Below are 26,974 nucleotides of genomic sequence, written 5' to 3'. Positions count from 1 at the left end.
AAGTAACTTTATATACCAATAAAAGTGTTGGTTTAGTGGTAAGGAATGAATGTTAAATTTCGATTAGAGACGCTTTAAATGTGTGAATTCCTTTTCATTGTCCTTCGAGCTTACGTTACAAAAACATTTAATTTTTTTTTTTTTTCACTCGTCTCAAAAATAAATTTATACAAAGTATATCTTAAAATAAAGAAACAGTGTGAATTAATATCAAAGTGAGATAATGAATCGTGCAAAGTTAGGAAATCATAAAAATATGAACACTAAGTACACTAATTTACGCGTGTTTTTGTTATGAATTATTAATTTTACAACTTTCAAGAGTTATTAGGGCCTGTTCTCATAGACTGAACTTAGCTGAGCTGAACTGAACTGAACTGAGTAGAGCTGAGCTGAACTGAACTGAAGTGAAATGAATATTTTATATGAGAAGGAAATTAGGAGTGGAACTGAACTGAACTGAGCTGAACTGAACTGAACTGAACTGAACTAAATTTCAACGTAAGAAAACAGGCTCTAAGGTTCTGTTCATATTTACTTAATTTCAGTTCATTTCAGTTCAGTTCAGTTCAATTCAGCTTCAATCAGTTCAGTTCAGCTTCTAATTTCCATCTCTCATAAAATATTCATTTCAGCTTAATTCAGTTCAATTCAGTTCATCTCTAATCAGTTCATTACCTTTTTTAAATCTATGGAGTACTTGTTTTCTTTTGCTCTTTTCAATGCACTTTTTAATCGTAAAATATGTTCAATTTTGCAACTTTATATTAGCAAATTCATACAAAGTAAAATTTAAAGATATTATTACTTCCTATCCAAAGAAAAAAGAAAAAAAAAAACAATTTAAGAAGTATTTTTGATGAACAACGAATCAAGTTTGACTGATTCACTTTTAATGTTCTTGAACCGAGATTACAATAACTGGGTAGTAGAGATGTCAATTCAGGTATTTTGGTCAGATTTGATTAGAATCAGATCCGTTCGAATATATCTTAAAGTACAATTATACAATATTATCATGTTCATATTAATTAAAATCTAAATCGAATATTTTTCGAGTCGGAGTAAATCAGGTGAATTGAGTCAGTTTTTAACACTATACAAGGTACATTAATTAGAGGAGTAGTTTTTTCATTTTTTGACAGAGGAGGGAACAAAGCTTATGTTTACCGTTTTGTATCCTTAAACTTATGAGACAAACACAAATCATGTGGAGTTTGTGGACCCAAAAGAAGGCTGTCCTCCAGCCTAGCCAACCAAGCCCTAGGCAAAGGAATCCTCTTATTTTATCAACGACTCCTCTTTTCATGGACCCACCTTAAGTAACCGTTGAATTAAGGGACCACTAAAATTGTACCGTTTTCAAATTATATAACCGTTACATCCTCCATTCCCCTGTTTCCTCCAACTCAAAACCCTTCATTTTTCTCCAAGAACACCCAACATTTTCATCTGAGTTTTTGATTCCCTTCATTTTCATCAAATTTTACCCTTCTAATTTATAAGATTAGTTCTTCAAATTTCAATATGACTGTTGAGGTTTCATCAGTCGAAGAAACCCAGAAAGAAGAGGTTTTAATCTCTGAAAAAGATGCTAAATTAGTCGATTTAGAAGAACCCCAAAAAGTTGAGGAAAATACCCAAAATGTAGAGGATACTCCTAAGCCAAATTTGGTTGAAAAGAGTTCATCTTATAGGGAGGAGAGTAATTACCTCTCCGACCTAAAAGACGGCGAAAGGAAGGCCTTATCCGACCTCAAATCAAAACTCGAAGAAGCCATTTCAACCAATTCCCTATTTAAATCAGAGGAGAAGAAAGTCGATAACCCGGCCGAGGAGTCGAGCAAAGAAGAGGAAGGTGAGACAAAGATCGAAGGAGATTATGAGGGTAATATTTCCATTTGGGGTGTACCTATATTGCCTAGTAAAGGCTCAGAAGGTACTGATGTAATTTTATTGAAATTTTTAAGAGCTAGAGAATTTAAAGTTAATGATGCATTTGAAATGATCAAGAAAACCCTTGTTTGGAGGAAAGATTTCAAGATTCAATCCATTTTAGGGGAGGATTTAGGGGAGGATCTTGCGAATGCGGCTTATATGAATGGTAAAGACCGCGAAAATCACCCGGTTTGCTACAATATTTTTGGGGTGTTTGGTAATCAAGAGTTGTATCAGAAGACTTTTGGGAGTGAGGAGAAGAGTGAGCAGTTTTTAAGGTGGAGGATTCAGTTTATGGAGAAAGGTATCGAAAAGCTCGATTTTAGGCCAGGAGGTGTTACATCAATTCTTCAAGTTTATGATCTTAAGAATTGTCCTGGTCCTTTTAAGAAGGAAATTAGAAGTGCTACTTCTAAGGCTGTTGGACTTCTTCAGGATAATTATCCTGAATTGGTTGCTAGAAATGTGAGTCTTAATAGTTTCGCGTAATTTGTTAATTTATATACTGCATCGTTTTGATGTAGGATTATATGGTCTAATTTTTGCTAATGTTATATGGTTTATTTTATGTGACAGGTATTTATTAATGTGCCATTTTGGTACTATGCTTTTTACTCCCTTATTTCACCTTTCTTGACTCAAAGAAGTAAGAGCAAGTTTGTTGTTGCAAGGCCAGCTAAAGTTACTGAGACTCTTCTCAAGTGAGTCAACTTTAATTTTTTTGTTAAATAGATTTCTTGATTTGTCACAAATTTTACAAGATGCTTAACATAATTGTTTGTTTTTAGGTACATCCCATTTGATGAAATTCCAATTCAGTATGGTGGCTTCAACCGCGAAAATGATATTGAATTCAACTCGGAAGAGGGTGTAGTCACAGAAATTTGCTTGAAACCCGGATCAACAGAAACAATTGAAATCCTAGCAGAAGAAGTATGAGAAAAAAAAAAGTTCCTATTTTCTTAATTTTACATTTTTACTGATTTGCTGTCATTTTTTTGGTCTGACATTGGTAATTTTTATTCCTGTAACAGGCTGGTGCAACATTGGTATGGGACTTGGCTGTTTTGGGAGGGGAAGTGAGTTATAAGGAGGAATTTATTCCAACAGATGAAGGGTCTTACACCATTATAATCCAGAAGGAGAAGAAGATGGATTCGTTCGAAGAGCCGGTTCGAAATTCATTCAGAAACAATGAGCCTGGGAAGGTTGTGCTTACTGTTAAGAACAATTCCAAGAAGAAGAAGCGCGCCTTTTATCGATACAACAATCAGAAATGTTGTTCTGCTTGAGAAATTTAAGGACTGATATAGGGTGTTTGTTTATATGTTTAAGTTATTATGTTGATTTGTGGTTGTTTGTTTAGTAGAAATTCTTTTAGGTTGCTCTTGGTTCATTCTTTTGTTAGGTGAAATTTGATGTACTCATTGGGCTGATTAATTCAATTCTTTTTAGTGAAATTGTGGATCTTTTTTCTCCAATAAATATATTATTGCATTATTTCAAAAACCCTTTATATATTTCTTGTTCAATGAATAATTACTGTATCATAAACATTATCATTTGAAGGAAAAGCAAAATTAAATCAAAACAAACTGGGAAATTATACAATTTATGCCAACCTGTTGGGTACAAGTGTGAGTAGTGTCACACATTGAAATACAAAGTTAAAAAAATTAATTTATAATTCCGATGAATGGTTTTAGGATGGAACCTCACTTGGGCTGTGTTAACGAGCTGCAGGAGCCATTGCTGCTGTGTAAGTAATAGCCGGGTTCATCTCGATTGAATTATTATCAGATTCTATTATTCAGTTTATTCCATTCAGTTCCATTTCTAAGCACTCTTTCAGTTCTGTAACAATGTGACTTATTGTTGGCCTTTCAACTGCAGTTTGCGTAACATATGCCAGAGCTATGCTTGTGACTCTTCAAAGATGATTGGTTTTGTGCAATTCTTGCAGCCTTTTGTCGACGATGTTCCAAATGTCACCTCTTTCAAGTAATGGACTAACCAACCCATCTAATTAAACTAGTTTGCTCATCATCTTTTTTCATGATTGCTGTTTAGCCTGTGTTTAACTCCAAGACGACAACCACAAAACTGTATAGATCGCTTTTCTCATTCAGCTGTTGTGCAATATGATACCTTAACAAAATGCGCCTACATATCATATAAGTTGGTAAAATGCATTCAATTCCGTTGTGCTAATGACTCTTGTTAATACATAGGATCTATTTCATCAAGACTAATTTTGGACAAACCGAAATCTGCTTTCCTTGAGGCCTGGGAATACCCACAGGCCACAACTGTTTCTTTTGAAAGTTTTGCAGGTGTAATTGGGAATGGATCACATAATTTTGTCTAGTTTTTTGAGATAGTTGTTTTACTACTAGATGCTTGTAAAAAACCTTCAGGTATACACTTCAATGAGAAAGAGACGTACTATATGTGTGTATAAACATTTTATTTAGAGAGGATAACATTTTAAACCTCTTAATAACTGTGACATCTATAGGGTTTGAGAATGCAGAGGATTGCAGAGATCTAAATAGCTATTAAGCCTGTAAAACATCAAAAACAACAAAGCCTTAGTCCCAAAATGATTTGGGATCGGCTAACATATGTATATTTGTAACCAAAGGAAAAAGAAACCAACATATGTATATTTGTAATCTGATTTTACATCATGGAAAGTATAGGTAACGAAAATTACTAATTGTGTTTCACACAAAGGAATGGAAGTTACCTGCAGACTTAATAGTTTGTAAATGCATGCATAGAATGCAGCAAAGCCAAAGTAGAAAAGCAAATGTCTGCAATGCAATTAAGCAAATAACAAATTATGTGTCTCTTATTGTTTATCTTACTTCTGGAGCCATTTCTGTGTTCGCGGTCACTAGGCACATTTCTGTTGAATCATCAGGAACTGTTGTATCATGTTCAGTGTTCATCTCCATAGCTAAGCACTCTTTCAATTCAGTGACAATCTGATTCATCGTTGGCCTTTTCATTGCAGTTCTCTTCACACACGCCATAGCTATATCTATTACCCTCCAAACAGAATTCGTGTTCTGAACTTCCTGCAATCTTTCATCCAGTATTTCCCTCAAATCCCCCGTTTCAAGAATGGGGATCACCCATTGAACCAACGTTATAACTTTTTCTTGAATATTCACCGTTGCCTCTTTACCTGTGATTAACTCCAATAGAACCACCCCAAAACTGTATACATCACTTTTCTCTTTCAAATGCTGGGTTTCATGATACCTAAACAAAGAAAATTGTTAATTTATACATCACTCTCAATAATTTGATTAATTCCTAGCATGCTTTGGTTCAAAATTTATTAAATATTTCATATGCACTAGATTAGAATCAAAACACATGTTCATAATGGTATTAGCTGCTTAATATGTAAATCAATAAACAAGTATGAGATATACATGAATGAACTGCTCATGCCATAAACGGTTGTGTTTCATGTAATAGCAAAGTAGAGGTTATACATGTGTAACTACTAATGGCAATAGCATTGCACTTTGCACGAAAAAATGTCAATAGCCAAAGTGATACATCAGTTTGAACCTACTGTCAAAATTCTAGGAAATTTTTATCTTGCCTAACATTTTAGCATCAGTTTGAACCCAAAAATGTTGCATAATAAAGGGCTGGGTTTTAGGATGTGCTTACTGAGGATCGAGATAACCTGGTGTACCGATCACCCTTGTTGATACATGGGTTCGAGTTTCATCTGGGAAAATTTTGGACATACCAAAATCTGCTATCTTTGCCTGGAGATTTTTATCCAATAAGATATTTTGGGTTTTCACATCTCTGTGGACTATAGGGGGGCGGCAACCGTTGTGCAAGTATTCCAGTCCTACAATTAAGATTATGTTTAAACAATGTTATGATTAAACATAGCTTAATATAGTCTCTAATCTCCGAACAAAAATTTAAGTATACACTACAGATACTGCTTGCTGACCTTGTGCAGAATCTAATGCTATCTGGAGCCTCAATTTCCAACTTAGTGGCTTCGAAGCTGGTGGAAACAAAAAATGAAGAGCACCATGAATTTCCCATAACACAAAATGTTATAAGACTTATAACACTTACTTCCTCCGTTTTCTTTTATTTGCAACACTTCCCTAAAAAGGAAATGTCACAATACTTGCAACACACTATAAAAGGAAAGTTACTTTAGGGAAAAACTATAATATTTCCCTAACTTAAAACACATGACCCACTAAATTACACTCCTAACAACCACTTATCCCATATTAAAGTGTATTATATCATGTGAACCCCACATTTCTTAAATACCGTGAAAAAGTGTGTGTTGCATCTAAAAGAAAACAGAGGAAGTATAATTTTAGCAAGGTATACAGCATACCTGAGAGATTAGACTGCAAGTTTCCACCAGCCATATATTCATAAACTAGAGCTAAGGTTGTTTCTTCTTCACAGTATCCAATTAGAGAAACCAAGTTTTTATGACGAATATCCATTAAGAGCTCAACCTGTTGTTAAAATGAATGCGGATTAATTAGGAAAAAAAACACAAGCAGCCATGACCATAGATATTTAATTTCCAACTTGTTCTGATCAAACCTCTGTTGTGAATTGTTCAGAAGCGTGGATTGACTGAGACAACATTTTAACAGCCACTTCCGTGCCATCATTTAGGCGACCATAGTAAACTACTCCAAATCCACCCTTTCCAAGCTCTCTTTGGAAGGTATTGATCATGCTTGTTAACTCGGAATTAGTAAAACGTGTGAATTCACCCTTCCTTTTGCCGTGGTATGGACTTGGTCTTTCATACAGTCTGTGAATAAAGGTTCACTCATTAACTAAAGATTCCGAAGAGTATCATGATTTAAATCACATCATCATTTAGTAATGTACTTAACATATGCGGAATTGTACCTAGCAATACGTTTCTTGTATATAAAACAAATGATGAAACCTGCAGCAAGTAGAACCAATAAAGCAGAAATTGATGCTACATGAGCTACGAGTGCTTTACTTTTCTTCCTCTTCAAAGTACAGGATTTGCTCGAACATAGAGCTGGAATGTTTTCCATACTTAACTCGGCCAAAACAACATAAACAAGTCAGAGACATATGCTTATGGGAAGAGGAATTGTCAAAGAGAGAAAGCTATAAGCTCGTGAATATCTTTTGATAATAATACCTTAAAGACAGAGTTCCTGCTGCAGATTTTTCTAGCAGTAGCTCAGGAACTGAACCAGTGAAGTTATTTTTTGAAATGTTTCTGCAATCAGTGATTGTCTTAATACTTCCACATACTTTGAACATATAATGTACCCTGTTGTCTGAATTTAGCTGTCACTTTGCTAGTCAATTACGCCATCATAGTCACAATTAATTTCAGACGGAGGGATCTGAGAGGGGAAGAAAACGAGAGATATAATGAAAAGTATACTGACAAGGTTTTTAACATTGGCAAGTCTGCAAGAAGCTCAGGTATCATCCCAGTGAGGTTGTTGTCTGACAAATCCCTGAGATTCACGATATAATCCACGGGTAAGAAACTTTAAATGACTGAAATCATGCAAACCTCAAATCAAAACACTGTTGTAAAAAACATTACAAGATTTGTAATGATGTAAGATCTGCAAATGACGCTGCTATATGTCCTGTAAGTTCTTTTGAACTAAGATTCCTGATCACAAAATTAAACGGATTAACTTCAGAACTCGTTAACTGAAAGCAACTAAAATAAGAAGTATGATCATAAGTTCTTACACTGATGTTATTCTGGAGAAATTGGAACTGTCATAGTTGCAGACAACACCAGCCCATGAGTAACTCTTTGGAAAGCATGGATCTCCTTGCCAATCGTTCATCCGCTTATAGAATGACTTGATTTGGTTGAGAGCAAGAACTAATTCAAGTGTAACCAATTGACATCATATCAAAACACAAACATTCACTAATCATTCCGCGATTATGATAGATTGTGTGGGTAAAAAATTACCATCTTCTACGTCAGTGGACAGTTCTGAAATTTTTTTGACAGCAAACACTTCAAAGGCGTTCAATATTGGAGGAAGGGTAGAATTCTTAGTACTTTGGATGGTAATATTAAGATAGGAGTCAGTAATTGGTTTCGGGTTGAAAATGGTTATAGCTTGTAAGTAAGGCAGTGTATCGATGTAGGTTTGTTGCACGCTATTTAAAGTGATAGCAAGTTCCCTGACTTCACCTTTACGAAGTTCTGAAATCTCAGCAACATGGAGGAAGAAGTAAAATTCTGTGCTTATTCCACTTGCTAGCTCGTAGAATAATTTTATAGATTGATTAAGATCTTTTGGTACAAAGGCTGTTTTCATAACTGGTGATGGCAATGAAAAATCATCGTGGCTCGAGTCAACTTCAGACATGGTCTGAATGAAGCTCCCTGGAGTTGGCTGTTCAGGTTTCCAAATGCGGTCAAAGACATCATCCTTGTATCTGAAACAAAGATTAATTAGCCCCAAAAATCATAGATTAAAATAAAGGTTATAGACATATAGTTATTGTAAATTTGTAACACCCTGACCCCAAACAAATTAGGGAGGAGCCTATTGTTACGAAATGCACATCAAGGGTCTTAGCCAAGCATGCTTAACTGTGGTCAATGAAGATGCATCTTGTTTATATGAGTATTATATTAAATCCTTTTAAAGCAATCATGAGAGGTTTTACCGTTATACTGTATAATTTCCTTTTTTCACTTTGATCATCACATATATATAAACTCTACTTTGCACTAGTTTAAACTGACTATCATCCATTTTTAATGCAATTTATGTATTACAATCAATAGTCAAAAAGTAAAAAGAAACCCATATGCTTAACTTACCTTATTTTATTCGAGTTCAACGAATTTGTGATATAGTAACTTCGTTTTAGTTTTTCAAGCGAGCCAGAGTCCCTTTTATAGATGGAGTCAGGCAGATGCCTTAGTTCTAATCCTGATATAAAAGGTGTTCCTGAATCTGTATTCACGACGCAGACATACAAGAAATCCGTGGATGGTGTGTGTATGATTTCTTTCCTGATTCTCAGAGATGAACTATCTAATTTGACAGTGCCCCATAAATCAACCCCAAGGAGAAGATCAAATGTTGGAGGTTTATTCTGGGAATCGTAGTTTCCATACATAAAATAAGCTCTGATCAAATAGTTTCTGCCTTTCCCTTGAGATGGTTTCAGAGTGTAGCAGTTCTTGGTTCCCTCAGGAAAGCTTCTGAGATTTGTGTACTGCTGCTTGAAGCTGTCTGATTTGTATTCTGGAAGAATGTCCATATTTATTCCGCTGTCAATATAATGTTCATCTGGTGTGTAATACAATGTTGTAGAATTATCTGTATAGCTTGCATTTGTCCCACAATCAATGCTTATAAATCCTGTTACCAGTCAACACAAAATTAACAACAGATTTGTTGGAATATTTGCTACAAATTGTTAGCATTTGTCCCAATTGTTAGTACTCCTTTTGTCCCTTGTCTAGTTATCTTTTTGCTTCATTTGACTTTTCATGGTCTCCTAGACACGTGTTTGAACGTATATATCTCTATTTCTATTTGAATAAAAATCATAAAATTTTGATTTTAATAAACATATACAATGAAATCATTCTAACAAGAATCCACATAAAAATATTATCACTACAGATTAATGAGGATTCATGGTCAAATTTTTATAAACTAGACCCTTTTATTTGCAATTGGGCTAAAAATAAGAGACGGAGGGAGTAGCTAGTCAACTCCTACTCTATAGGAATATGTTTTCTTAATAAGTGATAAAATAGTTTGTGTTAGTAGAGTCATAAGAGTAGGGTGTTTACTAACTCATCGTTATGGGATCATGTTCCTTTTCTTTTAGCTTAATTTTGCACTATATATATGTACACTCTGTTGTTTGTTGTGTGTTTCGTTTATAATGGATTGAATACAAGTTTGGTTTTCTTTCTTTAATACTCCCTCTATCCCATAATATAGTTCTCGTTTTCCTATTTTAAATAATCAAAATATTGTTCTTGTTTTTATTTTTGGATAATATGTAAAGACAATTATACCCTCAATTTTTTAACTTTATTAGTTGTACTTCCTAATTTACCCTTGAATTTTGCACATGTCATGTACTTTTTTTCCATTTTCTCTCTCTAACTTTTGTCTATGATTGTATTTTCACATTTATTAATGTACTCTATCCACTTTCTTCTTTTATTTCTTAAATATTGTGAAAAAACACAAATAAGAACTATATTATAGGACGGAGGAAATAATAATTTTAACAAGATTTGAGTCCTACAGTCATCCAGTTGCAACAATGCATCTATTCTTTTTTTTTTTTGTAGATAGAGCCACATGCATAATTGCATATGACATGGCCAATATGTAAGTGATGTAAACAGGATTTAAATTAGATCTAACTACCACAAACATTAATCTTTTGTTTTTAATTAAACGAGTTCACTTCTACTTAGAAGAACCTTTATTATTGGATACAATCTCCGACTGTTTGCATGTTTGATAATTATTATAGTTGTAGTTGAAGTTCCGACATATATTTTAGATTTTTAATTGCATCATACTAATATCTTTTATATTCATATAAATTAAGCATAAATATAAGTCATAGATTAGGCATAAATTTACATACATTTTTTTTTTTTTGAAACCTAGTATTTCCCATGTTTTTGTTTACTTGTTCCATTTACCTTTTTTAACACAATCTTCAATTCACATATATATTCAAAGAATAAAGTATTATATGAGATCCAACTCACCATGAGTCTAGCCTATAATAACATTACATACATGTTGTCACCATATCCCACAAATTACATCTAGTTTCTCTCTCTCTCTCTCTCTCTCTCTCTCTCTCTCTCTCTCTGTTTTTTTTTTCTTTCCTTTTTTAATGTTTAAAGAACCAAAAGACAATGATGATAATCAATTATCTTCTCCTTAAATCGAGAGGAAAACTCTAACTAATAAAGATATCAATTACTCACTCTCTCCCCATTTGTTACATATTTTGACCATCTTTTGTGATTAATACTTAAATCAAAATATTTTTAAGTGGAATTTTGTTAGACTTGTTAAAATTTTTACTTATTGGTATATTCTGTTTATATTTTTACTTACTAGTAACTAAAGCTGTAAATGGTTGAACTAATGCATTATTATTGTCAAGCATAAAAGTCAGAAAGTAACAAGTAATGTAAAATAGAGCATAAAAGTCATAAAGTAACAAGTAACATAAAATAGATAACGTGTTACAGAAACTGTTGTTGGATACATTTTTGTAATATTAACTTTTTACATAGTATTTATTAATAAGAGTTATATATAATTTATCGACAAGTGGGTCATTCAAAATAAAAATTCTTCTTGTTGATAATAAAATACGTTTCTCAAATGGTAAAGTGGTTAATAAATTTAACTAATTTCATTGTTCATCGGCAACACCACTACTTCATCGGCAATTCCGCTACTTGAAATAGCGGTTTTATCACTAAACCGCTACTTCAAGTAGTAGTGATTTGGCATGTAATATTACTAATTTGGCTTGCATAAAAAAGATATATATATATATATATATATATATATATATATATATATATATATATATATATATATATATATATATATATAAAACAAATTTGTCCCTTCCATAAATAAACTACTTTGTTTTTCAAAAATGAAAATTGGGGCGGCCTCCATTCAAAACAATGCATTTATTTAGAAACAAAAAGAGTACATACTACTCGTACATTGCGTGCATATATAAATATATTATACTATGACTCTATTCTCTTCACCTTAATAATATGGTATTTAGTAAAAAAAAATTCAATAAAAATAAGTTAATCTCATTAAAAATAAGTAACTTGAAAGAACAAATACAAGGCCTTGTTCCCTTTACCTTATTTTTTGCTAAATTGAAATTTACCGAGCTAAAATTATTTTGAGTAGGTATTGTGTCAGTTCGGACTGACGAAATGTTTTTTCAGTCCGGACTGACAAAATGCATATTTTTGATATCCTCAATTGGCGGGATGATATCCTCTATTGGCTGGATGACATCCTTTGCTGGATGATATCCTCTACTAACTAGATGATATCCTTTAATTGGCTATATGATATTCTTTTGTTGGCTGAATGATATTTCTACTGGCTAGATGATATCCTCTACTGGCTGGATGATATCCTCTACTAACTGGATGATATCCTTTATTGTCTATATAATATCCTGTATTGGCTGGATAATAATTCTACTAGTTGGATGATATCCTTTATTGGATGGATGATATCCTTTATTGACTATATGGTACATACCTATATTGGTTGGACGATATTTCTACTAGCTAGATGATTTCATCTATTGGCTATATGGTATCATATAGCCCATAGAGGATATCATCCAGCCAATAAAGGATATCATAGACACAATCATAAACAAAATCATATAGCTAATAGATGATATCATCCAATCATATATTATATAGCCAATAAAGGATATCATTTAGCCAATAAAGGATATCATAGACACAATCATAAACGATATCATATAGCTAATAGAGGATATCATCCAACCATGATATCATATAGGCAATAGAGGATATCATCTAGACAATGGAGGATATCTATGTCTAACTTGTTTGAAGATATATATAATTTGTTTGATAATATGTATAACAATGGTGGTACCTCCATTGATGAAGTGCTCGTACTAAGGTCATGGGCATAACATAACTTGCTCATTTCTCAACCAAAATACATGCATATGTTATCAAAATTCTCAAAATTCAACATACAATCATATGGGACAATTAATTTCAACAATTATACATCACATAAGAAAGCCCCAATTTATTGATTTTTAGGCATTTTTCAAAAAATCCGAGAATCTCAAGTTTTCTCTCTCTTCCGCCATGGATGATCCCGCTACTCTCCTTCGCCGTAACCACCACTAACTTGTCATTGGGTGAAAACTTGTTCTTCATCGCAAGAAGATGACGGTGATCTAATACTTTCTTGAGTCTTGATTGACGAAACATCAAGCCGCACCCAATACTTTGTGAATTATTTTTACTTATTAAAATTTATCTTCATTAATTCTCTATTATATTTGTTTTTATAAGTTATTGATTATACTGATTAACAATTACTTTTATTGAAGTGAAATCTTTTTTTATGAATTGAAATTAATTTCCTTCACTTAAATTATTTATATTGAATATTATTAAGGTAAAGAGAACATGGTGTAATAGCAAGACAATAAAATTATTTAAGTTTAGTATAAATCTATTAAAGTTAAACAAAAATAATTTTAGTAAAAATATTTTAAATTAAAAAAAATCAGAAAAAATCAGGTAAAGAGAATAAGGTTTATCTCCATTTTGAAATAAGGATCTTGCTAACGAGCGCCCCGGGGCGTTAGATAAACAGTAATTATATTGGTTGAAATGATATTAAGTTAGGAATGCATGATAAAATCACGCGTCGTTCGGTGTAATTAATGTTAATTTTACTCTAATATTTCCACTTTCATTCTCTTATCTAACGTCCCGGGGGCGCTCATTAGCTTTTGCACCATTTCTTTCTAGCGTAAGATTTTAGGATAAAAATGGGAATTATGTTACTTTAATGTTTTGGAATTGAATAAATAACGGTATTTCAAACACTTTAACTAAAAGGGTTTATAAAAAAAGGAAGGAAATTTTTTGGATTTAATGACCTCAACTTTAAGCCATTTGATTTTAATAGTCCCAACATTTAATTATTTTCTAGCAACTCAAATTTAAGGGGTATTTGATTTTGTTGGGCCAAATTATCAAACCTGCTTTACGTGGTTCCTTAACACATGTTAATGCCTAATTTTTTTTTATTTTAAATTTTAAAAAAAGTAAAAGCTAATGAGTGCTCCGAGGCGTTAGATAAGAGAATTAAAAGTGAAAATATTTGAGTAAAATTAATATTAATTACACCGAACGACGCGTGATTTTATCATGCATTCCTAACTTATACTATCTCAACCAATATAATTATTCCTTATCTAACGTCTCGGAACGCTCGTAGCAATATCCTTTTGAAAAAATACACCACCTCCCATCATGTACTACCTTCCCCTCCACCCAAAATTTTTAATGGATTATTAATGAATGACATAAAGATCGGATTATTAAAACTAATTTTTGTGCAACTATTTTGAAACCAAGGAAGTACTCCATTTGTCAAATAATTAAGTGCTCGGTTTTTCATTAAGGGAATTAAGAATGGTGGAGAGAATATGTAGTATTTTTTGAAGTATTGGAATTCTATATGGGAAAGGTAAAGGAAAAAATGAATACAATAACATTTAATAAAGATTTAGTTGGTGTTACGGAAAAGGTTTTTTAAGAAAAAAAAAGTATTTGATGACATAAAATTTAGAGAAATATTGGGATAATTTATTTGAAATATATATAAAAATAGATATATTAGGATAACAATTTATGTACATTTTCTTAGAAATAAAAACTTAATTTTTTTGACATCGGGAATCCAATCATTTAATAATGAGACGGAGGGAGAACTACGTGGTATGGAAAAATAAATGAGTTACCAGTTGTGTCCCGTGCATTTGTAAGGTGCCTCCTTTGATGCCGGTATAGATGAATGCCTTGTGGTTTGGTAGTGGTGACGACAGTTGTCGTGGTGGTGCCAAGAAATAGAATCAAGCTTATAATATTGAGTTTAAGCATTGTATAAGAGCTGATGAACTTGTAATAACAATTTGTTATGGAGTTCAGTTAACAAGCATTGTATAGCTAAAGAAATTGGGAATGGGCTTAACATCTATAAGCTGGCGAAAGCTACACGCTGCAAGAGAAGTGAAGTCATGTCCTTGAGTCAATGAGTAAATTTCCAAGGACTAGAATGGCCCAAGATACAACCTGTGAATTTTTGTTTTAGGTTGTTGTAGGTCACACCAATTTGCATGCAACTTGACCAACTTGAACCAATATAATTATTGTTTTTGGTACGACTAAATTTGGCAGAAAAGTTGTACTACTCGTCCAGTCGTCCTTCCCAAAACAATAATACCTCTATTTTATTTTAGGTGTCTTTAATTAAAAAAGAAAAAAAAAAAAAAAAAATTAGTTTTAGTAATCTCAAATTTGATCAGTTTTGTTTTAAATAATTTCAACTTTCAATCAATTTTAAATAACCCAAAATTTGAAGGTATTCATTTTTATTAATGGGCAATTCTAAATGGTGACCTTCAAATTTTGCAAATTTTGACGATTAGTTTTAGGATTGAACCTCATTTGGGCTATGTTAGCAAACCGCAGGAGCCATTGCTGTGTAAGTATTAGCCGGGCTCAGCTCAATTGAACTATTATCATATTCTATTATTGAGTTTCTTTCAATTCTGTAACAATGTGACTTTTGTTGGTCTTTCTACTGCAGTCAGCTTAGCAAATGTTGCATTATGGATCAATGCAAATTGACTGGTAAAATGGAAATCTTTCAGGTCGTGACATTGCCACTCGTTTAGTAATCTATCACAGAGATCTAAATAGCTATTAAGCCTGCACAGCCACCAAAGAAAAAAGAAACCATCATATGTATTTTTGTAATCTGATTCCACATCACAAAAACTATAGGTAATGAAAATAGTACTAATTGTGTTTTACACAAAGCAATGAAAGTTATGCAACAAGGCCGAAATAGGAAGACATATGTCTGGAACGCAATTAAGCAAATAACAAATTATGTGACTCTTATTGTTATCTTACTTCTGGAGCCATTTCTGTGTTCGCGGTCACTAGGCACATTTCTGTTGAATCATCAGGAACTGTTGTATCATGTTCAGTGTTCATCTCCATAGCTAAGCACTCTTTCAAATCAGTGACAATCTGACTCATTGTTGGCCTTTCCATAGCAGTTCGCTTCACACACGCCATAGCTATATCTATTACCCTCCAAACAGAATTCGTGTTCTGAACATCCTGCAACCTTTCATCCAAGATTTCCCTCATATCCCCCGTTTCAAGAACGGGAATCACCCATTGAACCAACTTTATAACTTTTTCTTCAATATTTACCATTGCCTCTTTACCTGTGATTAACTCCAATAGAACCACCCCAAAACTGTATACATCACTTTTCTCATTCAAATGCTCTGTTTCATGATACCTAAACAAAGAGAATTGTTAATATACTACTTTTCTCATCACTTTCAATTGTTAATTCCTAGCATGCTTTGGTTTCAAAATTCATTAAATTTTTCATATGCACTAGATTAGAATCAGAACACATATCCTTAATAAACAAGTATGAGTTATGCATAAATGAACTGCTAATGCCATAAACGGTTGAGTTTTGTGTAATAGCAATGTAAAGGTTATACATGCATGTATAACTACTAATGGCAATAGCATTGCACTTTGCACGAAAAAATGGCAATAGCCGAAAAATGTGATACATCAGTTTGAACCTACTGTCAAAATTAAAGGAAATTTTTATCTTGCCTAACATTTTAGCATCAGTTTGAACCCAAATATGTTGCATAATAAAGGGTTGGCTTTTAGGATGTGCTTACTGAGGATCGAGATAACCTGGTGTACCGATCACCCTTGTTGATACATGGGTTCTAGTTTCATCTGGAAACATTTTGGACATACCAAAATCTGCTATCTTTGCCTTGAGATTTTTATCCAATAAGATATTTTCGGTTTTCACATCTCTGTGGACTACAGGGGGCCTGCAACCGTTGTGCAAGTATTCCAGTCCTACAATTAAGATTATGTTTAAACAATGTCATGGTTAAACATAGCTTGATATAACCTCTAATTTCCAAACAAAAATTTAAATATACATATACTGCTTGCTGACCTTGTGCAGAATCTAATGCTATCTGGAGCCTCAATTTCCAGCTTAATGGCTTCGAAGCTGGTAGAAAGAAGTAATAAAGAGCACCATGAATATCCCTTAACACAAAATGTTATAACATGAATGTTACAGATTTAGCAAGGTATACCTGAAAGATTAGATTGCAAGTTTCCACCAGCCATATACTCGTAAACTAGAGCTAAGGTTGTTTCTTCTTCACAGTATCCAATTAGAGAGACCAAGTTTTTATGACGAATATCCATTAAGAGTTCAACCTGTTGTTAAAATGAATGCGGATCAATAAGGATAAAAAAAGAAACAAGCATCCATGACCATAGATTGTCAGTTTCCAAATTTTTCTGATCAAACCTCTGTTTTGAATTGTTCAGAAGAGTCGATTGATTGGAACAACATTTTAACAGCCACTTCCGTTTCATCATTTAGGCAACCATAGTAAACTACTCCAAACCCACCCCTTCCTAGTTCTCTTTGGAAGGCATTGGTCATGCTTGTTAACTCGGAATTAGTAAACCGTGTGAATTCACCCTTCCTTTTGCCGTGGTATGGACTTGGTCTTTCATAAAGTCTGTGAATAAAGGTTCACTCATTAACTAAAGAATTCGAAGAGTTTCATGATTTAAATCACATCATCATTTAGTAATGTACTTAACATATGCGGAACTGTACCTGGCAATACGTTTCTTGTATATAAAACAAATGATGAAACCTGCAACAAGTAGAACCAGTAGAGCAGAAATTGATGCTACATGAGCTACATGTGCTTTACTTTTTTTCTTCTGCAAAGTACAGGATTTGCTCGAACATAGAGCTGGAATGTTTTCCATACTTAACTCGGCCAAAACAACATAAACAAGTCAGAGACATATGCTTATGGGAAGAGGAATTGTCAAAGAGAGAAAGCTATAAGCTCCTGAATATCTTTTGCTAATAATACCTTAAAGACAGAGTTCCTGCTGCAGATTTTTCTAGCAGTAGCTCAGGAATTGAACCAGTGAAGTTATTTTTTGAAATGATTCTGCAAACAATGATTGTCTTAATACTTTCACATACTTTGAACATATTATGTACCCCTGTCTGAATTTAGCTGTTACTTTGCTGGTCAATTACACCATCATAGTCACAATTAATTTCAGACGGTGGGAGCTGAGAGGAGAAGAAAACGAAAGATGGAATGAAAAGTAAACGGACAAAGTTTTTAACATTGGCAAGTCTGCAAGAAACTCAGGTATCATTCCAGTGAGGTTGTTGTCTGACAAATCCCTGAAAATGACGATATTACTCATAAATAAGAAGCTTGAAATGACTGAAAGCATGCAAACCTCAAATCAAAACACTGATTTAAAAAACATTACAAGTTTTGTAACGATGTAAGACCAGCAAATGATGCTGCAATATGTCCTGTAAGTCCTTTTGAACTAAGATTCCTGATCAAAAAATTAAACGGATTAACTTCATAACTCGTTAATTACCTATTGAACAGTACGAATAACTGAAAGCTACTAAAACAAGAAGTACGATCATAATTTCTCAGCTAGCTTCAAATCTTACACTGATGTTATTCTGCAGAAATTGGAACTGTTATAGTTGCAGACCACACCAGCCCATGAGTATCTCTTCGGAAAGCATGGATCTCCTTGCCAATCGTTCATCCTTTTATAGAATGACTTGATTTGGTTGAGAGCATGAACTAATACAAGTGTAACCAATTGACCTCATATCAAAAGACAAACATTCACTAATCATTCGGCAATAATGATAGATTATGTAGTAAAAAATTTACCATCTGCTGCATCAGTGGACAGTTCTGAAATTTGTACGACGTTAAACACTTCAATGGCATTCACTATTGGAGGAAGGGTAGAATTATTGGTACTTTGGATGGTAATATTAAGATAGGAGTCAGTAATTGGTTTCGAGCTGAAAATGGTTATAGTTTGTAAGTAAGGCAGTTTCACAGTGTTGGATTGTTGCACACCATTTAAAGTGATAGCAAGTTCCCTTACTTCACCTTCACGAAGTTCTGAAATCTCAGCGACATAGAGGAAGAAGTAAAATCCTATGCTTATATCATTTTTTTGCTCGTAGAATAAATTTATAGATTGATTTACAAAGGCTGCTTTCATAACTGGTGATGGCAATAAATAGTTATCCGAGACAACTTTGGACGTGGTCTGAATGAAACTCCCGGAAGTTAGGCGTTTAGGTGTCCAAATGCGGTCAAAGACATCATCCTTGTATCTGAAACAAAGATTAGCCCCAAAATCATAGAATATAATGAAGGTTATAGACTTATAGGTATATTATATAGTTTCCTTTTTTGAGGTTATAAACTCTACTAGTACTTGTTCAAAGTGAGTATCATCCATTTTTAATGCAATTTATATAGTCAAAAAATAAAAAGAAACCCATATGCTAAACTTACCTTATTTTATCCAAGTTCAATGAATAGTAATGTCGACAAACAATATCAAGCGAGCCAGATTCTCTTTTATAGATGGAGTCAGGTAGAAGCCTTAGTTCTAATCCAGATATAAAAGGTGTTCCTGAATCTGTATTCACGAGGCAGACATACAAGAAATCAGTGGATGGTGTGTGTATGATTTCTTTCCTCACTCTGTCAGATGAACTATCTAATTTGACAGTGCCCCATAAATCAACCCCAAGGAGAAGATCAAATGTTGGAGGTTTATTCTGGGAATCGTAGTTTCCATACATAAAATAAGCTCTGATCAAATAGTTTCTGCCTTTCCCTTGAGATGGTTTCAGAGTGTAGCAGTTCTTGGTTCCCTCAGGAAAGCTTCTGAGATTTGTGTACTGCTGCTTGAAGCTGTCTGATTTGTATTCTGGAAGAATGTCCATATTTATTCCGCTGTCAATATAATGTTCATCTGGTGTGTAATACAATGTTGTAGAACTATCTGTGTAGCTTGCACTCGTCCCACAATCAATGCTTATGAATCCTGTTACCAATCAACACAAAAGTTAACATATTTGTTTGGAATATTTGCTACAAATTGTTAGTGGTTAGTTATAAACTAATGTGTAGGAATATGTTCTTCTGATGTTAGATATGATCTAATAATAATTATTGGATCATGTTCCTTACTTAGAGAGAGAGAGAAAGAATGATGACAAATTGACAAGTATAAATGTACGATCTTTATTTTAGCAAAAACAGGACAGCAACAAATATGATTTTAAGCAAGATCTTTTCGTTGAGCATTTTTGTATCATTTCTAAATGACTGCTAAAATGATTTTTTCACCTTACACAAGTCACCTTTAGATAAAAACCTAGTAGGTAAAGCCATGCATCACCACCAATTATCTTCTAGCTCATACAAAATAGACAAAAAGAAGGAAAGATGCACAACATTATTAACAGACAAACAACATAAAGAAAATATTCATATTCTCTATTTCATCACTCCCCCTCAAGAGTGAAGAATGAGACTGAAGTCCGAGCTTGGTCATGAGTTGATTCATTTGTTCAATATTTAGAACTCTTAGATAACATAAACTCCTTGATTTGAGTGATTTCCATTGATCAATATTTATGCTTAGAGTGGATCTGAATCACGCATCTAACGTTAAGGATAGTATAGTAACCCATGATCAAAAGAGAAGTACTCCCTCCGTGTTTTTTTAAGTGTTACAGTTTGACCGACACATAGTTTTAGGCAGTTTAATTAACTTAAATAAAATAAGAGGTAAGTAGGGTAGTTAGAGTATTAAAAAATTGTAAAAGAAAGATAGTGGGTTTAATAGTTTATTGAAAAATAATGAATGTGAGAGGAAATATAAGTAATAAAAAAGTAGTAGTGGGTTTGGGTGGGGACCATAAGAGGAGAGAGATATAATATTTTAATGTAATTTTTTTTCCAAAAAAGGAAGTGTAACACTTAAAAAAACACGGCCGGAAATGGAAAGTGTAACACTTGAAAAAACACGGAGGAAGTAGTAGACATGTGCCGGTGATGACGATGAGAAGCAACAACCACGACCTACGTATAGTAAAGATATGCGCTTTTAGGCCGGAGGAGAAAGAGAAGAGTCATACATATACTTGGGCCAAGTTGCAGATCCAGAGAAGATTAATCTAAGGGAACAAACCATCATCGGGGAGAAGACACTACACTACTACGTGAAATCACATTTGAAGAAAAACAAATAAAATTGCGCAAGAAAAGATTAATTTCCACCGCTTGAAATCAATCAATTCTCAAAAGAGAAATCAGGTGGCAAGAATTAATACTCTACAAAAATTCCAAGTGATGCAACAATAAGAGGACCAAACTTGATAGCAAAAGAGATGTGCAAAAGTTGACCTTATTCTGATATACCACCACCCAGTGGCGGATCCAGGATTGCTGTACATGTGAGTCACCATTTGAATCCACCTTTACCTACCACCACTGCCCACCCTAGAATCTCACCCATTTACCGCAAAAACCACATTAAGACACCACAAAAGCCACCCCTTAACAAAATTTACAAGAATACAAACATGAAATTCCAACAAAATTAAACCCAAAAAATCAACAAATCATATCCAAAAATAACAAAAATCAAACAATTTCATCTCGAAAATCAAACCTAAAAATTAATGAAAATCAAACCACAAATTTACCCAAATATAACACGAAAATAAATTAATCAAACCCAAAATTTGCCATAAAATCAAACCCAAAACTCAAAGAAAAACAAATCAAACCCAGAAATTAACGAAAATCAAACCCACTAAAACAAACAACAAAAATCAACAAAAAAACCGAAAGGAAATAAACTTAAAAAAAAAACGAAACCAAAAAAAAAAAAAAAACACGAAACACGAAACCATACCTCAAAGTCTCAAACCTCTAATTACCTCGAATTTGGTTTAATAAGGCCGAATTCGACCATAAAAATTCTAGATCTAGATTTTTCATGGTAGAATTCGACCTTGAAAACCATTAAATTTATCACCACCACCTAAACATTCGGAAATTTCCGAGACAAATAACTGAATAAGGAGGAGAAGAGAAGAGGAAAGTGAAGGAGAAAAGGAAAGTGAAGGAGAAGAGAAGGAGAAGCGTGAGGAAAGAGAAATGAAAGAGGAGAGAGAAAGAAAAAAGGAGGAGGAACGGCCGTGAGAGAGGGATTTAGGGTTGTGATGTTTCCAATATTTTAGTTTCACGCGTTTTGGGCCTTTGGCCATTTTCTCTTATTTTTAGTTTTTTTTTTTTAATTTTTTTTTGGCACTGCTGAGTCACGTGACTCAGTGTGCACACATGTAGATCCGCCACTGCCACCACCAAAACAAAATCTATGTGATTATGTGTAGAAAAACCAATGGGGGAATGTAAGAATCATTGTTGGTCATGGGGAGGTGGAAATAGAGTGCGGCACATGGAGTAGGTTGGCATGTGTGGTTATTGTCAGTAGTGGGAGGCGGTAGTGTATGCAATTGCCACCAGGAGGCGGTTTTCGCGATTGCTACTATTGGTGGGAGGCGCAAGGTTACATAAAGATTCTAAAAAAAAACTTTGAGAAAAGAAAAAAAAAACTATATGTGTGTGTTTGCGAAAGCATAAAAAATTTGTGTATATCCCGCCGGTGGGTTTAATTTTCTAACCCACCAGCAGGGTGAGAATTTTTGTATATGTAATCCCCCGTATTTTTTAAATATTTTATAAATGGAATTTTATTTTATTTATAATATTTATTTGTTATTTTCCAGAATTTAATTTCAAAAGTTTCAAATTATTAATCTGGGTCGAAAATTATTTGAACAAATTATTTTATGCACCTTTATTCTACAATTTATGTCCAATCAAACAAGCCTAACCCATTTGTTTACTTAATTAACCCATTATTTTTATGAGACCCAATCTTCCTATTTACCCTACAATTATCTCCTATAAATACCCCATGAATCCCCAAAGATTTCCCACACAAAAAGGTTAGTCTTATTTTCTTTCCCCTTTGTTTTATTAATTTGTGTAATTATAATTATTGATTTATGGATTTTGATTTAACTGTTTGAAATTAATTAAATTAGTATCAAATTGTATTTTGATGAATTTTCAGATTTTATAAATGTCATAATTTTCAGATTTTGTAAATTTTATAACCTAGGGTTTTTAATTATTGAAAATCATGATTTTAGAGTTTTTATGAACAATTGATTTACGGCTTTTATAGTAATGATGTTTTGAAATTTTGGTGATTATAAATAATGATTAGTTTAACTTAATTCCAGATTATTTTGAACATGTAAATTCGTGTTTTAATTTTTAGATTTTCGTTCGTTAATAGTAATCCCGTTTTAATCCCGGTCAGGTTCTAAACTCATCCGATTTTGATAAAAAAAGTACAGTTTTCCATGTAGAAACAACGTTTTAAGAAAGAGTCATACCTTTGGTAATGAGCACCACCCTATCGTAGCCAAATTCAGCCTTTAAATATGATTTTCGGGCAGTTTTTTATTTTAACGAAGTTTTTTTTATACTTAAAATATTATCCTTGAGTTTGATTAATAAAATTAATTATGTTTAAAGTTAATTAAGCATAAATATATGTTTTTATTGAAGTTTTAAGTGTTGGAAATAGTTTCTAAGTACTACTTTTGATGTTTTATAAAGAGGGTTTAATCACCCATTAAAAAGGGAGATTATTAGGGGTTTTTAAATAATTTTAAGATTTTTTATTAAACTTTAAACTTGCTGTAATTTCACGTATAAGAGTGTATTTTAAGGTTTTTATGATGAAAATTTAAAGAACTATATATAAGCCTTTAATTTTAACTAAAGGGAAGGTTTTAAAGTGTTGTTTGATTTGGATTTTGAAGGTTTATTTTAAAGTAAGTTAGTATTGCTGTAAATTTGATTGATTGAGTATTGATTGAGATGTTATTGTTTGGTTTAGGAGAGGAGTTTATTGAAGGTGATTTCTAGATAGTAAAGTGGCATACCAATTCGTTTACTCAAGGTACGTACAAGTTACGAAACCTTGCTTGTAGGTGCATGTTTAAGGACGGATCGAGAACTTAGTATCATGTATAGGATTGACTAGGTTAAATTGTTTGGTTATACATTGTGAATTTCAAATGATGTGTACTAGTTTATACTGCAAGTATTATTTGTGCTCTAATTATGCAAGGTACGCTTAAAGGCAAAGGTATGCTATTGGTGTAAAGATTAAATTATTGCTCATTCATGATTATGCAAGCAGGATGAGTAAAGGAAGAATTTAAGTCTTATAAGACGAGGTTAAGGTTTTGGGGTGCCTTATGCACTCAAGGTGTTTATACACCGAGGTAGTTAAAGAAATAAATAATAAATCAAGAATTTCTTGTAACTAATAAATCAAGAATTGAAATTGAAAAGTTGTTTTACTTGATTGAATTGATATTGGATTGATTGTATTTGTTGGACTTAATGATTTTGATGATGACACAACCTCACTTACTTACATACTAATAAAGGCTTGATTGTTTGAGTGTGTGATCAGTGCAAAGACTAGGAGAATTAAGTGTCGAGCAAAGATACCATGAGGAACAGGAAAGCCAGAAACAAAGCTATCCAAAAAGAAGAGTTCCCTCACAGGAACTGGCGCTTCAGAAATGAAGACTGGAGAAGAGAAGGTTCCCTCAGGGAACAGAAGCTTCAGAGAAGAAGCCTCATCAGAGAAGAGAAGTTCCTTCCAAGGAACAGAAGCCTCGGAGTAGAAGCTTCATCAGAGAAACATGAAGACTAAATATATTTTTATATTTTAGGATTTATGTAAGTATAAGATATTAAATGGCACTCGAAAAATCTGTGTGGAATTGGTCTAAGAAGATAAAACTGTGCATGCTAGTTTTTAGGAAAACGGTTGCAATCTAAAACGTTTATCTTTTGAAAGGGATTTTATTTCTTTCTGAATTTCGAAAATATCTTGTGCAAAAAGATTTTATTTTATTTTCTTATTTTCGAAATTATCTTCTGAAAAAAATAAAATCACCATGTTTTCCAAAACTTGCGGCCTACTCTCCCACGTTCTTCTTCAAGTCGTGGTTCTGCAAAATTGAGGAGTTCATGGTTCCTTAAATTAAGGGACATGATCTTCTTAGTGGGCATGAGTAGTGGCGTAATGGGTTTGCAGCACAATGAAGTTTTTCCAAGGCGTTTTGTGATCTATAAATAGCTCTTGATTTCTGTTGGAAAAACTTGTCCTTGCTCACATAAGTTTTCAAGCTTTTAATTGAGTCAAGCGTCCAATTCCACATAAGTTGATTAGAGTGTTCTTAATGTTCTTATACTAGAGTTTGTTTTTCTTTCGAGTTGTAATTGGGGAATGGGGAAGTTCGAGTGAACATTTGTGTATGAGAAAGAGAAGAGAAAGAGAAAAGAGAAAGAGAAGAGAAAGAGAAAAGAAAGAGAAGAGAGAACAGAGAAAGAGAAGAGAGAACAGAGAAAGAGAAGAGAGAACAGAGAAGTGAGAAGAGAGAAAGAGAAGAGAAGAGTAACAAGTTGGGTGACTTGTTCCTCAGGGTCTCAAGTTCGTAGCGCAACTTGAGTTTGAGTCTTTAGCTTGTAATAGGATCATTTGCCCTATTCTAGTGAAGATTCTTTTCCCAAAATCCCAAGTGGTCGTGGTTTTTCTCCTTGTTAGGGCCAAGGAGTTTTCCACGTAAAATCTCTCTTGCATTCTTTAGTTCCTTCAGTTAATCTCTCAGTTCCTTTAGCTAACTTAATTTTAATTCCGCAAAAAGTTTGGCTAAACTCTCATACTACAATTCAACCCCCCCTTCTTGTAGTATTCATTGAAACAACAATTGGTATCAGAGCCTAACTTCTAAGAGAATCAGGAAACCCTGAAGAAGAAAGGTCTTGGAGAAAATGAATACTCACGAAAAGCTCGAGGAAGGATACTCAACTCAGAGACCTCCGATGTTCAACGGGAAGTTCTATACCTACTGGAAGAACCGTATGGAGATCTTTATCAAGGCGGAGAACTACCAAGTATGGAGGGTCATTGAAGTTGGTGATTTCGAAGTCACCAAGACAAACGCTCAGAATGAGGTAATCCCTAAGCCCATGTCTGAATATGAGAAAGAGGATTTTGACAAAATGGAAATCAATGCTATGGCTGTGAAATTGCTCCATTGCGGGCTTGGACCTCATGAGCACAATCGTGTTATGGGGTGCAAGAACGCTAAGGAAATCTGGGATTTGCTGCAAATTACTCATGAAGGAACTAATGAGGTTAAACGCTCAAAAATCGATCTACTTATGTCTAAGTATGAAAGATTCGAGATGCAACCTAAGGAAACCATCCAGGAGATGCTAACTCGTTTTACTAACATCATAAATGAGCTGGTTTCCCTTGGTAGACAGATTCCTACAGATGAGCAGGTTAGGAAGGTTCTCAGAAGTCTTCCACAGGACGAGAGATGGAGAGCTAAGGTGACAGCCCTACAGGAAACTAAGGACTTCACCAAGTTCAACATCGAGCAACTTGCTGGCTCTCTCATGACCCACGAGTTGCACCTTGGAGTCAACACTGAAACCATGAGGAACAAGGGGTTGGCTCTGAAAGCAGAGGAGGAGGAAGACTCAGAAGTGGACGAGGATGAAGCTGCCATGATCGTTCGAAGGTTCAAAAGGATATTCAAGAAAGGCCGCACCTCAAGGAACTTCGGGAAAAAGAACTCCAATGCCAAACCTGACTACAGCTGCCACAAGTGTGGATCCCCAGATCACTTTATCAGGGACTGTTCCCTTTGGGAAAATGATAAAGGAAAAGGAAAGGGCAAGGAGCAAGGAAAGGAAAAATTCAGCAAAGCAAACTTTCAAAAATCGGACATGAGAAAGGCCATGATAGCAGCTTGGGGTGATTCTGACAGTGAAGAAGATGAGGATGACCAACCAGAAGAGGAGACAGCCAATTTGTGTCTAATAGCCAAATCAGATGATGAAAAGGCCTACCTTGAGGAACTCCACAAAGAGGTATTTCTTGATCCTAAACAGCTTAAAACTCTCTCTAAAGATGTCTTAATAGATTTGTGTCTAGAAGAAGAAGAATTCTTTAGAGAAACTTGTGTGAAACTGAATAAGTGTGAGAAGGCTCTTAAGGTTTGCAAGGAACATG

At 33.8% G+C, this 26,974-nt stretch overlaps 3 protein-coding genes across 3 annotated transcripts in view; 1 reads left to right on the top strand and 2 right to left on the bottom strand.

The window, feature by feature from the left end:
• Window positions 1-1,426: 1,426 nt before the first annotated feature.
• Window positions 1,427-3,425, top strand: LOC145587909 (patellin-4-like). Its single transcript, XM_081644565.1, has 4 exons — window positions 1,427-2,403; window positions 2,515-2,639; window positions 2,727-2,871; window positions 2,973-3,425. The coding sequence occupies exons 1-4, from the start codon at window positions 1,528-1,530 to the stop codon at window positions 3,228-3,230; spliced, it is 1,404 nt and encodes a 467-aa protein (XP_081500691.1). The 5' UTR covers window positions 1,427-1,527; the 3' UTR covers window positions 3,231-3,425.
• A 1,090-nt stretch (window positions 3,426-4,515) lies between these two features.
• On the bottom strand, window positions 4,516-15,282 carry LOC145589639 (putative LRR receptor-like serine/threonine-protein kinase At4g29180). The gene is made up of 13 exons (XM_081646300.1): window positions 14,569-15,282; window positions 8,816-9,362; window positions 7,949-8,424; window positions 7,717-7,855; window positions 7,562-7,633; window positions 7,398-7,469; window positions 7,142-7,222; window positions 6,874-7,032; window positions 6,556-6,772; window positions 6,338-6,464; window positions 5,930-5,986; window positions 5,632-5,821; window positions 4,516-5,208 (listed from the first exon to the last, which is right to left on the bottom strand). Exons 1-13 carry the CDS (start codon window positions 14,705-14,707, stop codon window positions 4,800-4,802), a joined length of 2,685 nt encoding a protein of 894 aa, XP_081502426.1. The 5' UTR covers window positions 14,708-15,282; the 3' UTR covers window positions 4,516-4,799.
• A 272-nt stretch (window positions 15,283-15,554) lies between these two features.
• The window catches only part of LOC145588924 (putative LRR receptor-like serine/threonine-protein kinase At4g29180), a 33,500-nt gene continuing 22,080 nt past the window's right edge, over window positions 15,555-26,974 (bottom strand). Inside the window, exons 2-13 of the mRNA XM_081645510.1 lie at window positions 19,285-19,822; window positions 18,643-19,100; window positions 18,411-18,549; window positions 18,215-18,286; window positions 18,063-18,122; window positions 17,797-17,901; window positions 17,508-17,687; window positions 17,211-17,415; window positions 16,990-17,116; window positions 16,845-16,901; window positions 16,552-16,741; window positions 15,555-16,145 (exon numbers count right to left, since the gene is read on the bottom strand). Coding sequence (XP_081501636.1) covers window positions 15,737-16,145; window positions 16,552-16,741; window positions 16,845-16,901; window positions 16,990-17,116; window positions 17,211-17,415; window positions 17,508-17,687; window positions 17,797-17,901; window positions 18,063-18,122; window positions 18,215-18,286; window positions 18,411-18,549; window positions 18,643-19,100; window positions 19,285-19,822 — 2,540 coding nt within the window. The 3' untranslated portion in view covers window positions 15,555-15,736. The remainder of the gene's footprint in view (window positions 16,146-16,551; window positions 16,742-16,844; window positions 16,902-16,989; window positions 17,117-17,210; window positions 17,416-17,507; window positions 17,688-17,796; window positions 17,902-18,062; window positions 18,123-18,214; window positions 18,287-18,410; window positions 18,550-18,642; window positions 19,101-19,284; window positions 19,823-26,974) is intronic.

Source organism: Chenopodium album, chromosome 17 (assembly GCF_948465745.1).
Source record: "Chenopodium album chromosome 17, dcCheAlbu1.1, whole genome shotgun sequence".
Lineage (NCBI taxonomy): Eukaryota > Viridiplantae > Streptophyta > Magnoliopsida > Caryophyllales > Amaranthaceae > Chenopodium > Chenopodium album.
The sequence above is the reverse complement of the archived record's forward strand: the minus strand, read 5'-3'. Positions and strand labels throughout refer to the sequence as shown.